The sequence below is a fragment of the Malaclemys terrapin genome, chromosome 11, assembly GCF_027887155.1.
Source record: "Malaclemys terrapin pileata isolate rMalTer1 chromosome 11, rMalTer1.hap1, whole genome shotgun sequence".
Lineage (NCBI taxonomy): Eukaryota > Metazoa > Chordata > Testudines > Emydidae > Malaclemys > Malaclemys terrapin.
This window is the reverse complement of record NC_071515.1, coordinates 857,103-872,761: the sequence shown is the minus strand read 5'-3', so window position 1 is coordinate 872,761 and position 15,659 is coordinate 857,103. Positions and strand designations below refer to the sequence as shown.

Genomic DNA, 15,659 nt, shown 5'->3' with positions numbered 1-15,659 from the left:
TTACTTACTTGGACAAACTAGGGCTTTTCTCCATTCTGAAACCAAGCAAATCAAATAAAGTGAGCACTCATGTGAATAAGTTCATTGTTAAGCTGAATCTGATTAATAAAAAAGGATGCATTACTGAAAAAGAAGGTGGAAAAAAGCTTACCAAGTTCTCTTTGAAGTCCACCTAAATAATAATAATAGTAATAATAATTAAAACATCAGAAATAAAGACATTATGGAAGAGCTTTTCTCCCAAGATTAAATTAAGCCCAACCCCTTCATGAAAACCACCTCATGCCAAGACTTTTTAATCAGTCTTTGGGAAACGATTCCCTTCCAAACCATGGATAAGGCACCTCTGAAATCTTCCAGTATCAATTATTCTAGCCCTAAGTGGGGTTAAAGGCCACATCCTATACACAACCACTACACAGGGTGGGACGGGGTTGTAGGCAGTGAATTTATGTAATGTGATGATCACTGTAGACAAACTCCTTACCGACAGATAGTGTTAAATTGTTGTCTTGTATGTTAACTAGATTGTTGTATCTGATCTGGGACTCTAGTACAAAGTCAAGGCCTGTGTGTGTGTGCTGGAGTTGGTACTCGCAGTGTTCCAATACAGGTCTGTGATTCCATAAGGAAGTACTACAATACTCCAGACTAGAGCTTGTCAAAACTCAGAACGTATGTCACACTGTTTCATTAGGTGGCTGAGAATCTGGACCAGCATATCTATTCAATATCCTCAGTTTTAATCACTATCTCACAATCTCTCTTGGTGACAAATCATTTGTTGTGTGTATGAATTCAGCCTGCAGTTCCTGTCTGGGGAGAAAAGTAGATGGACAATGTCATGAGAAGATGCAATCCATATAGAAATGAGAAAATATAACTTACTCATTTTTTCATTCAGTTCACCTTAAATAGAAAGAAAAGGAAAAGGCAATTAAAAATTCTCTTAGCATGTATGGAAATGTAAAGATCACTTTTCAGTATAGTCATTCAGCTCACGTACATAGGCCTTGATTTAGTTCGGTGGAAGTAATCACATACTTAAAGTTAACCATATGCAAGTGTGATGGCCACCACCTTGGCTGATGCACCAGGGATTTAACTGGGGATCTCCAGAGCTAAAAAAAAAGACCAAATTGCTGTAGATTTAGCAAGGATCTGTAGCAGACTCATATTGTATGTAGAGCAGTACGCAGGCAAGCCTGTAACACATTCACCAGTGGGTTGTATAATGCAGAAGGATCATGGCTATTCATTACTGTTAATGTGTACCTTCCCGGTGGTATTCTAAAGGCCTGAATCTACACTGCAATCAGTGGGACAGAATTCAACAGTTCACTTGCATGGCTCCAAACTCAGAACCAGGAGCTAAGATTACAGGTCAAAAATGCATTATAAACACCCAATTTGACCAACACTCAGGCACATGAATAAAGTTACTCGTGCATGTAAATATTTGCAGGCTTGGACTCATAGGCACTGGTGATACAAAGAGTGATGCTCGTACGTAATGTTAAGCATGTGAGTACTCCCACTGACTTCAACAAGACCACCTGAAAACGAAGCATAAGTTTAAGAATGTGTCGGCTCAGGGCTCCAATATAATTTTTTAAACATTTACAGTTTTGCAGAGCCAGGTGTCTTTAGGTCTGATTATTAATTGTTAGAGCTGGTGGGGAAATAGTTTGTGTTTGTGGGGGGAGGGCATGTGACAATTTGGTTGACATTTCCTCCCCTCCCCCCATTTTGGTCACTGGAAATAAAAATAATGATGATGAAAAATCAAAATTCAGAATACTTTGATTACTATTCCTCAGGGCCCATCTCCCTTTGATTGCACTGGGAGTGGTGTGCATGCAAGAAATGAAAGGTCAGAGCTTAACATTATTATCAAAGTCTGGCTTTTTATTCTGACATACCATTTTATAGACAATGATTTATTACAATCCTGCAAATGACTGAGCTGCTGCGCCCTCTGAATTGTGGCCAAAGTTCGTGCATTTGATTTTCAAATTGACAATATTCCTTTAATTAAAAACAACAACAATTTAACTGTGTACAACTTCAATTGAGAGGTTAGACTGGGAGAAAAATTGAACTTACTAATATTTTCAAGATGTGCCCCTAAAATAAAGCAAACAGAAATAAATACAAACTATTTAAGAGTTTTTTCAATGAACAAAGATTTAAATATTTTTTCTCCATTTTATATTGATTCTTAGTTCTATATAATCATTAATTACTTTTCTATCCATATTGTGGATTTTCTGGTTGCAAGTGAAAATAAAAATTCAAAGGTTTACAGTTTTGAACTGTGTCTAGAACTGGGGCCCAGTTCTGCTTCTGTGAGTCTGAGGTGTGCAAAGATTGCAAGAGTGAGCCCTAAAATGGTAACCGCTAACACCCTTGAACAGTTAATATTCATTCGGTTCTATAACTCAGTCTTTAGTCTTTCTACTTTCCTTATCCTTAATATGGATTGGTTTAACTTTCTTCTAAAATGGCACATCTCTCCATTATATCCTTTCCCCTCCTTCTGTCTCCAGTGTTGCCTCTCTCTCTTCCTAGCTGTCGCCACTTCTGCCACCACTGAGAACAGCCGAGCTCCATCCTCTTTGGATCCCTCTTCAGGTAGCTGAAGGCTGCTATTAAATCCCCCCTCACTCTTCTCTTCTGCAAACTAAATAAGCCCAGTTCCTGCAGCCTCTCCTAGTAAGTCATGTGCCCCAGCCTCCTGATCATTTTTCTTGCCCTTCGCTGGACTCTTTCCAATTTGTCCACATCCTTTCTATAGTGGGGCGGGGCAAAACTGGACACAGTACTCCAAATAACAATATCATAGCATCTGGAGGCGAATGCTGATATGGCTGAGGTAGGGGAGACATTTATGATGCAATCTAGAGCCTTCATGTCATGTGAGTTGTTCAAAAGAGCCAGGAAGCAGCTGATGTCTTCCCCAGCCTGGGCAAGTCCCTAGCAGGATTTGAACAAGCATGGCCAGCTTCTGCACAACCAGGCTGCAGCCCACCACAATGGGGCCATGCAACAAATAAGGAGCGGGTGTGGCTAGAAAGCACTGCCTGCTGGTAACATCTGGCTGGTGGACAAGACTTATAGGAGCTGCAGCCAGGTGGTATGGATTCGAATAGCCCAAATAATTGGCGGGAAGGGGTGCATTTCAGGTTGAACCACAAAGATTTTTTATTTAGTTACTTTCAGTGAAAAAAAAGGTCAGTAAAAAATTAGTTCCAGGTTGACCAAGATATTTTGTTTGATCTGAAAGGAAATGTCTTGTTCTGATTTCAAGCATTTTCTTAAAAAAATAAAATAAAGGAATTTTCAAAACAAAAAGACACTTTGAATCAAAAATTCAATGTTTCATTTTGAAAATGTGAAAACAAAACATTTCAATTCCTTCAGATTTTTTACACCCAAACAATTTGGCAAATTCAGCATGAATTCTGAAAACATTTTAATGTCACTGAATTTCGTTTTTTCCCCTAAAAACTAAAATTGGTTGAAAAATTCCACCCCTCGACTCTACTCTACAGTAAGACTGGGGTCTGTGTAGAACTGGCCAGAGAGCCATTATTGATTCCTCTCCAACTTCTCTGCCCAGGCGCTGCTCCAGCATTCTGAGTCAGTACCCTGACTTCTAGTCACTTAAACATTTTCTCACATTGCCTCTTTACATCAAATCATTCACTGTATGTCTAATCTAAAGCTGCAGGAACTTTGAGGGTAGAAAAATAAAATTCTGTTATAATGGAAAGTAACACCTTCCAAAAAAAGTTTCCACTGGGGGAAATATAACTTACTAATTTCTTCATGGAGTTCACCTAAAAAGAGAGAGAAAGAAATCCACATAAATAATTAGAAGCTTGTAATATTTTATCCGAGTGCATCCAGATTTAGGCCTGATCCTGGAAACACTTATTCAGAATCATGTGTAGTAGTCCCACTGAATTGCGTAAAGTTACTTATTGGCTTAAGCCTTTGCAATATCTGGGTTCAATTGCTATTACATGGGATTTTTCTTTCCTGACTAAAACTTCATGTAAGATGTTTCATTAGAAGAAAAATAGAACTTACTGATATTGTCAAGGTGTTTCCCTAAAATAAAACAAAAACAAATACAAATTATATCATTAATTTATATTTTCATTTAAATTATTTAAGAACTTTCAGTGAATAAAAATTTCAAGGATTTTTTTTTCATTTTTACATGAATTCCCAGTATCAAGATCATCAGTACTAACATTTTCTTTCATGTTGCATTACCCTTATGGATTCGCTACACATACAGATCAATCCTTTCAAAGGTTTACAGCTCTGAATTATTTGTAGGATTCAGGCCAATCCTGCTTCACAGACCCTAATCTCCTGTTGGCTTCACTGGCAATCGAGAGTGCAAAGACTGCAGGATCAAATCCTAAAATGCTAATAGTTTGTTGATATGACTTGAGCCTTCAATATTTATTTGCTTCTCTAGCTAGGGAGGTTGTGAAATCTCTATCACTGGAGGTTTTTAAGAACAGGTCAGACAAGCACCTTCAGGGATGGTCTAGGTAAATGCTTCACCCACATGTACCAAGGCAGGATGGGGAGAAGTGGCAGGACTAGAAGACCTCTTGAGGTCCCTTCCAGTTCTGCATTTCTACAATTCTCTGGGTCTTTAATAGTTCTGCTGCTTTTACTATAAAGATTAAGGGTAGTATTTTCCTAGCTCTGTTCCCACTGAAGTTAGTGGGAGTTTCACCATTGACTTCAGTAAGAGCAAATTTAGGCCAGTCCTGCGTGCTTGTGATAATGCCACTCTAATAGGTTTAGACTGTCTCTTGTATGCCACAACTCTATTACATTATGGCCCCAATTCAGGAAAGCACTTAAGCATGTGTTTCAAGATTAAAGTTAAACACTTGCGTAGGTGCTATGCTGAATTGGATGCTACAGCGAACAATAAAACAGCATCAGAGTTTCTATTGGAAACCTTTATTCTGATCCTTTTCATGTTTCTCCCATTGCCTTTTGGTGACCTTTGTGCATAGTGAACCTTGGGAGGGAGGGGGACTGTACTCGAGAATAGAGTTAAAATTCTTAATATGAGAGGACTATTTACAAAAGGGAATACGAGGAAAAAGCTAACTTACCAATTTCTGCCTGCAATCTCCCTAAGGAAAGAAGAAAAAGCAAAACAGATACAAATAAGTATAATGCCCTGCTCCTGTCCAGGTGCCTACAGATATGAAAGACAGTTTTCTTTATAAGCACAAAATTATTCATTCTTATTAAACCTCTACCCCGACCTAACACGACCCGATATAACACGAATTCGGATATAATGCAGTAAAGCAGTGCACTGGGAGGGGGGGGGGGCAGAGCTGCGCACTCCGGCGGCTCAAAGCAAGTTCGATATAACGCGGTTTCATCTATAATGCAGTAAGATTTTTTGGCTCCCGAGGACAGCATTAGATCAAGGTAGAGATGTATTGTATATGTTTCCCAGTATGCACCCTAGATTACATGTCAGAAATGTGTTAGATGTGCCCAATTTTGCAAATCTTTATGCACGGGAAGAGCATTATTCACATGTGTAATCCTGTGTGGGGTTGAGTTCTTAAAATTATTTTAAAAGCATTACTATTTTGATGGGTAAAATATGTTTTTGTCTACTCACGTGTGATTTTTTCCCATTTTTTTGTGCATCCCAAACTCCTATTAACTACTCTGGGAGTTCTTCACGTGAAAGGAATGAAAAACTAGGCCTTAAAATCACTAATACTTTACTAACAATTTGAGGCTATGGCTTGTTTTTCTACTTTTCTGGTTAACAGAATTACAGCTGTCACCAGCTGTGTAGCTCAGTGAATAGTTGATTTTTCTGTTCAGAGGCCAAACTGAACATTTCCCCCCCAACTTTTGTTGTTTCAGTTTGTTTTTTTCCTTCACAAAATGAAAAATAATAAAAAAAAAAGTTTGGTTGAAAAAAATGTTTTGAATACCAATTTGAATTGCTATTTTGAAACAAAATATTGATTCAAATTGACACTTTTGAAATGAAATATTGATTTGAATTCACATTTTTGAAACAAACCATTTTACCATTTCTGAATTCTTAGGTGTTTTCAGTTGAAATTATTCAGTGAATTCAACACAAATTTGCAAATAGTTTCAGTGCCCTGAAAACGTATTTCAGTGAATTTACAATCCCCCCCCCCCCCAAAAACAAAACAAAACAAAAACAAAACCCAGCCAAGCTGTACACCTTATGGCGAAGATTACAACTTGGGCAACACATTCTAGCATTTTTAAAACAATAATTAATAACGATGTGGCTGAGGCAGGGGACTGGATTTTCTGCTACTTTGTGGGCCCTTTTGATGTCTAGACTAAAAAGCAATTGGATGTCCCAAGCTGAAGGCTTCCCTGGTGTGACGGAGTCCCTAGCAGGCCCAGTGCTGGTGTACTCAACTTCTGAACCAGCCCCTCAGCAGTCTCTAGGGGAGAAGTTGTACCGGGGCTGGAAAATGACCAGAATGACACAGACTATACCTATTCTGGGTCTGCAGGGCTGGTCCCAGAGTCAGGGAGCCATAACCAGTTCTTTTATGTCCTCCTCTGGCCACAGCAAAATAAGAGCCAGCACATCTATTAGTGATTTATTATTTGCATTGGGTAGTTCAGAGGAACTCCAGTCCTGGGTCAAGACCCCATTGTGCTAGGTGCTGTACAAACACAGAAGAGTTGATCTGAGCTTGGATATTCCAAGCAGCTTAAGTGTGTAAAGGACACTTGTTTCATTGACATTCAGTGGAAAGTGGGTGCCTAATTGCCTTAGGCGCTTTTGAAAATCCCAGACTTTAAATTTATTCACAAAGCCTGGGGTGTCACGTCATTTCCCTACAGGTAAATGAATCCTACAGTACTTACTAGGGCATTGTCTACACTACGCAGCTTTTAGCGACATGACTGTCGACAAAGCCCTGTTGCTAAAAGTCGGGCAGCGTCGCCACTGTTTGTTGGCTCTTTTGCTAACAAAATACTTCCACCACCAATGAGCAGCGTTCACTCTGTTGGCAGCAGAGCGCTCCTGCCAACAACGTGCTGTTCACACTGGCACTTGTAATGGCAAAACTTTTGTCTTTCGGGGGGGAAGGGGATTAACATCTCTGAATGACAAAAGTTTTGTCATTCAATTGCCAGTGTAGACACAGCCTAGGATGCAACTCCATACAAACTATTGCATTAGAGGAGGTTATAACTTACTAATTTCTTCTTGGAGTTCACCTTGAAAAAAAAGGGAAAGAAATAGATAAGTAAATGAAAGACTATCAAGAGCTTTGTTTCATTGCATATGGACCTCAAGGTCAGCTTTCATTATAAGCACTCTAATTCATCTACTTGGACCCCAATCCCGAATGGGCAGTTTAGTGTAACCCGGCTGAGCGCCATTGACTTCAACGGGACAACACCTTGAGAAGAAAGCTCAGTATGTGCATAAGTGTCTGTAGCCTGGGCACCAGAATTACTGTTGATTTCCCGGGGACAATGCACAGCAGTGAAGATAGGTGTCTGCCTATACTCCACCCCCACTCCACCCCAGCCCCTGCTCCTGCTCGGCCCCCTCCCCCAAGAGGCCCCACCACCCACACCTCTCCACTCGAGGGGCCCTGCCACCCCTGCCGCTCTGCCCCCACACCCAAGGGCCCCCGTCCTGTCACCAGTGCCTCTCTGCCTCTCCGGGGGTGAAGAGTCACAAGAAGGTGGCAGGGGGGGAATCAGGGGAAACGGGTGCAGAAGTATGGGGGTGCAGGGGAGGGGACAGAGAAGCATGAGAGGCAGGTAGGGGGTGCAGGGGAAGGGGTGGAGAAGTGTGAGTGGTGGGTGGAGGGGCCATGGGGTAAGAGGCAAGGCAGGAAGAGGAGCAGTGTGGGTAGTGGTGTCATGGGGGAATGCAGAATGCAGGAGGGGGATGTCAGGGTGGAGTGTGGGCAGGGACATGGGCCGAGCACCCTTTCAGGGGCAATGCTCAAAAGGCAGCAAGCCAGCGGGGCAGCTCCAAAGGGGGGTGCCCTGCATCCTGTTTGGGAATAGCCTCCCTTGGCCTATTATATCCACTGCCCTTGTGAGGAGGTGTGATCCCTGACTGACATGGCTGTGCTGTGGAGATCCAGTTATAATGGCAAAACAGTGCTATTACCAGTATCGCTTGTGGGGGTGGCTTTACTATATCAGTACAAAGCGCAGCTTTGCTGGCACAAGCACCATCTGCACTAGGAGTGCTTTCCCACTACAATATACTGGTATTCCTATACCAGTAAAGTGCTCCTGCTGTAGACGCAGCCTTAGAATGCAGGTGAAAAGTGCATTAGGGTTTCCTTGGCCTGAAAACACTTAGGCATGTAAGGAAAAATTCTCATGAACACAAGTGTCTGAAGGACGGGAGCATTACTTTCAAAGGTTTACAGTTTGGAATGGTGCAATATGTTTAGGCCTGATCACTAATTATTACTAGAGAGGCAGTGTGGCCTAGCAGACACAGCACTGGAACTCAGGTGACATGAGTTCTAATCATGGTTCTGCCACTGGTCTGCTGGGAGACCTGGGCATGTTAGTTGTCCCTTCTCTGCCTCAGTTTCATGATCATGAACTCTAAAGTGCTCTGCGATCTACTGATGAAATCTCTTCACATAAGAGCTAGGTATTATAACTGCTCACTAGTCCTTTGTAAACCTTCATTCTTTGGGAACCTCCTACTCCCTTCAGTTTCATTGGGAGTAGGAGCTATACAGGAATAAGTGAAAGGTCAGTCCTTAAAAGTATTTTAAAATCCCGATTGCATTATGACTTCCCATAACATAGCATGGGGATTACTGTTAAGAAGTTATTGACATTACCTGTGGTTTTCCAGTTGACCTTGTCCCTTAAATTAAAAACTTAGTGGCGCACAACTTCACATATGAGGTGATATTGGGGGAGGGGAATGAAACTTACTGATATTTTCAAGAAGTTTCCCTAAAATAAAACAAATGGATAAATACATTATTTAAGATTTTTTTCACTGAAAAGAGATATTAAGGAGTTTTTCATTTTATTTTGATTTACAGTTTCAAGAAAACCATTAATCAAATTAGAACTTCCACCACTGCAACAAACTACCAAGGGAAGTGATGGATTCTCCATCTCTTGATGTCTTCAGACCACATATCTTTCTGAAAGATCTGCCGAACACAGAGCATTGGACTCAATACCGGGGTAACTGGGTGAAATATTCTGGCTTGTGTTATGCAGGAGGTCAGACTAGATGATCTGATGGTCCCTTCCAGCCTTAAATCTATGAATGAATTACATTTGGATTCATGATACAAGGCGGGTGAGTTAATATCTTTTATTGGATCAACCTCTGTTGGGGAGAGAGACAAGATTTTGAGCCACCCAGACCTCTTCTTCAGGTCTAGGAAAGGTACTCTGAGCTCATAGCTAAAGGCAAGGTGGACCAGATTAGTTAGCATATATTGTAAGGGACCATTCAAGGTAGTGTCCCATTAACACCTGCAGTCACAGGACAGAAAGAAGGAATTAGTGAGTTACGCATTGTTGTAATAAGCCAAAATCCAGTGTCTCTGTGCAGTCCATGATTTTTAGTATCTAGCAGAGTTATGAAAGTCTTTTGAAAGTATTGTGCAGGTTTAGATATAGAGTGATTGTTTTGTGAAAAGTGTTCACCCACAGGTGATAGGTGTTTTTGTCTTTTATCAGTTTTCTGAGAGTTCATCTGAGGGCTTGTCTACACTACACAGCTTTTAGCGTGTCACTAAAAGTCTGGCACTGCGAATGCTGTTTGTCGGCATTTTTGCCAACAAAATACTTCCACCCCCATGAGTGCCTTTTGGGGGGTGGAGGGGGCTTTTTAAAGCACCTGTGAACGACAAACATTTTGTCGTTCAATTGGTAGTGTAGACAAAGCCTGAGAATCTAGTGATTGTCTGGCTTCACCCACAAAGGGCACAGCTGCAGTAGAGTTCACAGCAGCGCAGCTGCACCGACCCCCACTGTAAGCTCTCTAATGTAGCTGTTGTAAGATGATGGGAGAGACCTCTCCCTTCAGCTTAACTCCACCAGTCCCCGCAAGCAGCAGAATCTATGTTGGCAGGAGAAGCTCTCCCGCTAACGTAGCACTGACTGGCCACACCAGCGCTTATGTCAGTGTAATGTATGTTGCCAACATAAGTTGTAGTGTAGACATAGACATAGCTGATGGGGCATTTAGTGCACATGTTGTTGTGATAGGCCTGTGTAGGATTCATGGATCTTGAAAGTGTTGTGGGGGATTGATCATTGTAGTAATGGAGATATGGCTGCAGGTTTTGCATCTGCTCTGGCAGGGTCTGGTGCTGTTTTGACTTGGGGTGTCCTGGTCTGTGTGGAGCTTTGTTCTGATGATGAGCTTGGAGAGACTGGGGAGGTTGTCTGAAGGACAGAAGAGGGGTTTAGGAAAGATTTCTTTCAGGATGAGGTCCCTCTTCAGTATGGGTTGTAGTTGTTTGATACCCCATCTGGGTTCCAGTGTGGGGTGGTAGGTGGCAACTAGGGTTCTTGTGGATTCACTACGATTAGCTATCAAACAAATGAATACTTTCGGACATTTACCGTTCTGAATGACCTGTAGGATTCACACCAAATCTGCTTTTTCACCTCCCCTAACCTCCTGTTGGCTTCACTAGCAGCGTACAGTGTGCAAGGACTGCAGGATCAGCTCCGACAATGCTAATCCCGTAGCTGGCTAACATGACTTGAGCCTTTAATATTTATTTGGTTCTGTACCTGGATCGTTAGCTGTTCTTCTGTCTTTACTATAAAGATTATGAGTAGAGTTACTCTCACTCTGCTCCCGCTGAAGTTAGTCAATGGTGAAACTCCCATTCAATAAGAGCAAAGCAATGGGTGCTTTTGAAAATAAAAGTAGGACAGGTTTAGATTTTTTTTTCTTGAATGTCATGGGTCTATATTATATCAATGGTGTCAATTCAGAAAAGCATTTAAGCACATGCTTGGGTCTAAGCACATCAGAGTCAATTGGGATACACATGTACTTAACTTCAAAGTATATCGGTGCTTTTTTGAATCAGATGATATCAGTATTTAATATTCATTTGATTCTGTAACTGAATCTTTATCCATTCTGCTCTCATTCCATAAAGATTAATAAGCTTAGCTTTGCGCTTCTGTTGACTTATTGTTGGATAAAGACACCAATCCAGAAGCTCTAATTTTAACTATTATAAAAACCTGACACCATAGAAGCAATGAAAAAGAACATTCAACAGGAAAGGAAGCCAACATGGGCAGCCAGCCGCTACAAAAACCTCTTTCCACCCCCATCATCCTGGGGACACACCCTCTTTGTAACAGGCCAGACTGCCCCTTTAAGGGCCAGAGGGGCCGGGGATCAGACAGCCCTATTCCTTGGAGAAGCCCAATAGGCAGGGCCTGGGAATTATCAGACCCACTGAGCAGCATCAAATGACTGGGTCTGATGACCAGCTAGGGAATATTGATGAAGGCCCCAGCTCCATTAGGGAGCCTGGGACCAGGAGAATACTGCCCTGTAACTACGCTCTAGACATCAGGCAGGGCAGCAGAGGATTCCGACAGGGTGGAGGCCCCCACATGACAGATTTACATCAAGACCAGCCAGCCATGGTTGATGGGTCATTAAGGAGAATCAACTCTTCCAGTGGGCATCTCCAGAGGATGCTGCAGAGAGCATATGCACAATGGAGGCCCAGTGACTCAGCGGGGCACGTAAGACATGTGATCCCTGACTCCATGTTTGTGCCAGTAACTTTCCATGCATACAGGTTGAGGGTATAAAAGTGGAGACGGTGACATAATTTCTTTGCCTCTTTCCTGTTCCACATTTCTGGACAACAATTTCTAACAAAGAAGAGCTTTGAACAATGGACTGAGGACCCCAGTATTTGGGATGAACCAGAGACTTATTGTAAGCTAGCAGATTTAACATCACTGCTATTATCCTGACCTACAGACTCTGAAACCAACTGCAATGTATCTAATTCATTTTAATCTCAACTCTCTTCCCTTTCAAAACTATTAATAAACCTTTATTTTTAGTTGCTAAAGGACTGGCTATTAATGTGATTTTGGGGTAAGATCTGGAAGAACCTAATATATGTGATTTCTGGTTATAATCATGCATCACAGAAGTCTGGTTTGTCTGGGTGGTGCATGAGAGGCTAGAGGGCCTGAAGGGGACTGTGTGTGGCTTCATAAAAACTAGTATAGTAATTTGGAAGCACCCATTTGTTACTGGCTTGGTATATTCTTTTCACCATCAATTGGGGGCACATGCCCTGTTTTCTGGAAGTCTGACCTGAGACTGGAGCTCTTGCTGCGTCCCATATCAGGCAGTATGACACAAACTATTGCAGACCAAGGAAGGGGGGCAAGTTCCAGAGCTCTCACAGAGAAGGCTCTGCCGGTTGCCTTCTCCCCAATCCTATAGGTGTTTAAATTCCCTAGGCACCCAAGCTTCTGCCTTTGGGCATGCACACAACTGCCTAAGTCCTGGTGGCACAGAGATGCTCAGTGCCTTAGTTCAGACCTAAGGCTTGGGGAGATATTCTGCCTAGGCATTCCCCTGTCTAGCCTGTGGGGCCTGATCCAGTAGGCATGCCCAGATCACACATTACGCACAAAAAAGTTATGAGCCACCAGATCAGGAAGTGTGAGTGAAAGTGAGAAAGTGAGTGTGTGTGCATCTGTCCCAGTTGCTAGGGCACTCACCTAGGGTGTGGGAGACCCAAGTTCAAGTCTCTGCTCCTAATCAGGCAGAACAGGGATTTGAAAACAGTTCTCCCACTGCCCAGGTGACGGCTTTAACCACTGAGCTCCAAGTGGCTGAAGAAGGTTGAAAGGGAAGAGGGCTGCTGACCAGAAGAGTTGGAGGGAATTTATACCTCCTGCAGCCCCAGAGAAGCCCTCTTTCACCTGGACTGGGCTGGCAGCACCCACCCAATTGGAAAAAAGACAGGGTTTCTTCGTGACGTGGTGTGAGCATTATGGATATAGTGAGGTGGGGGGCTCTCTCTCACTGTCTAGAGTTAGGAATTGCAATACTTAAATCTCTTTTAGGACCTAAAAACTCACCCGTGGTGAGTAGATTAAAACACATCAAAAGGATACAAATGTGCACAGAAGATTATACTAAGAAGAATGTAACTTACGTTTTTCAGCCTGGATCTTCCCTAAGGAAAGAAGATAGATAAAGCAGAGTACAAAAGAAAGATCACAACACTGAGCTTCTGTTTGAGTGCAAACCAAGTGAAAGGACAGTTTTTATTCTAAGCATTTTAATAATTTACATGGCTATTATGCTTGGCAGAATTCCATTTTTTTAAATCTTGATGGATAATGTTTATTTTAAGCTTTTTATATTTATCTGTCTGAATTCCTACAGTCAAAGGAAATTGGGGTGGGAGTGGTGTCAGACAATAATTTGAGGACACTAGACATTGAGATTGAGAAAGGTAAATCTTTATAACCATTAAAACCCAAATTCTCAACCTTGCATGTCCAAATATACAAAGTAAAGACCCTTAAATTAAACCCTAAGTTCTCAAGCAGCATTTTTATTACTTTGCCTACCTGTAAACTTCTATTATCTGTGGAAATCTTATCCACATTTACCACCACTACCAATACAAACCTCATCCTTCCAGCTCAATTATCTCTTTATTAGTAGCCACTTATGATAGTTACACTTTCCCAGTGATTATTTGTCAATGTGCTTTAGATGTATGGCCAATCCTGAAAATATATATGGGAGTGAAGTTACTCATCTGCTTGAGGGCTGACCTATACACAATTGTAGAACTGGATGGGAAACAGTTTTCTTGCCCCTCAAAACGTCTCAAGAACTACGGACTTGTTCAGCAGATTGTGTTTCATGAGACCACTCCCAAATATATTTGAGCAGACTGTATGTCAGTTATTATTCAAAAGCAGCTGGCTAACGCCCCTCCCCCCTTACTGTATTCTTATCATTAAAACTATGAATAACTTAAAAAAAAAAGTATTTTCAAGAGCTGAACTTTTCTTCCCAGCTTAAATCAAGACAAAAAGTCAAAAAAAAAAATCCTCTGAACTTCCACAAACTGAAAAACAAAACTTTATTTCAGTTCATGTCAATCAATGTTCTGTTTCAATAATTTCACCATGACCTGCTGACTCCTGTTAAAAATACAACAGGCTTTGTCTTCATCAGAGATTTTACCTCTGGTTAGCTAACACATATAAGTACCAATGTTAGCTTCTTGTTTTCCTAGTGAAAATGCGCCCTTAGGCATCTCAGAAAATCTCACTCTGGCAACACTGATCCAGCAAGTGTTTATGCACATGCGTAAGTGCACACGTAAGAGTTTGCAGGACAGGGGCATAAGGTATTTAAATGTGTCCTGACTGCAGAGATGCTGACCACATAGCTCAATGGGAGTCTGTCTGGGCGATGGGTGAACATGGAGGCATTTCTCTCTCTATGGATTTAGGTGTCTAACTTCAGGCTGCTATGGGTACTTCTACATTACACACTCTTCAGAGAAGCATGCAGCGTACAAGCACTGCGTGCCCCCCTCGCATGGGGACAAATAGCTGTGTAGATGGTGAGCACTGCTTAAGTGCATAGAGTACAAACATGCCTGAACCCGAGGGCTATGCACTCTACACAGCTCTACACACCCAAACAATTCTTTCCCCACCTACACTGCTGTTTTTAGCACTGTAGTGTCCTGCTGTCACCCTGCTTCTGGAGCCTTTCCTCACTGCCTCCCCCCTTGCCAGAGCCTTTCACTGACTCATACCACATTGCAGTGTGGGCACTGCCTGCTTTTCACTATGGCCTTGTCTACACTACCATGGTAAATTGACCTAAGTTACACTACTCCAGCTACATGAATAGCATAGCTGGAGTCCACGTAGCTTAGGTTGACTTACTGCGGTGTCTGCACCGCCCTGCGTCGACGGGAGACGCTCTCCCATCGACTTACATTAATCTTCTCGTTCTGGTGGAGTACTGGAGTCGACCGTAGAACAAATCTGCGGTTGATTTAGTGGGTCTTCACCCGCTAAATCGAGCCCCACTGCATTGACTGCAGCAGCGTCGATCCCTGGTAACTGCAGATATGGCCTATTATATGTAGCTACATACACCCTACATTTCACTTCAAGTGGTGTGAAGTCTAGACAGCCTATATGTGATTCATCAATCTTTATTTGCTCTGTCCCATCTCTACCCTGTGGCATTGGGATTGTGGTGATAAGGATTTGGTAGGGCTATCGGGCTACATTTTCAGAAAGTGTATCCCCTCTACAAATCAAGCCAGTCCAGGGGATTTCAAGTTTGGCACCCAAAAACTAAGGTATCCAAAGTTACTACTTGTAGTCACATTTGAAAATGTAGGGCAACATTTCCGTTCACTTTAGGCCATGAAATTAGGTCTGCCTGGACTCGCAAACATTTCATTATTTTAAAACAATTATATGAAATAATTAAATTAAAACACTATCAGACACACACAGGTATGATGTAGTGAAAAAGAGGGAATAACTTACCAATTTTTGCATGAAGGTTTCCTAAA

The 15,659-nt window shown here is 42.0% G+C and overlaps 1 protein-coding gene across 1 annotated transcript in view; it reads right to left on the bottom strand.

The window, feature by feature from the left end:
• The window catches only part of LOC128845150 (butyrophilin subfamily 2 member A2-like), a 44,332-nt gene that overhangs the window by 4,897 nt on the left and 23,776 nt on the right, over positions 1–15,659 (bottom strand). Inside the window, exons 7-17 of the mRNA XM_054043514.1 lie at positions 15,634–15,654; positions 13,251–13,271; positions 8,998–9,018; positions 7,270–7,290; positions 5,154–5,174; positions 4,096–4,116; positions 3,822–3,842; positions 2,107–2,127; positions 889–909; positions 152–172; positions 9–35 (exon numbers count right to left, since the gene is read on the bottom strand). Of these exons, the coding sequence (XP_053899489.1) occupies positions 9–35; positions 152–172; positions 889–909; positions 2,107–2,127; positions 3,822–3,842; positions 4,096–4,116; positions 5,154–5,174; positions 7,270–7,290; positions 8,998–9,018; positions 13,251–13,271; positions 15,634–15,654 (237 nt within the window). The remainder of the gene's footprint in view (positions 1–8; positions 36–151; positions 173–888; positions 910–2,106; positions 2,128–3,821; positions 3,843–4,095; positions 4,117–5,153; positions 5,175–7,269; positions 7,291–8,997; positions 9,019–13,250; positions 13,272–15,633; positions 15,655–15,659) is intronic.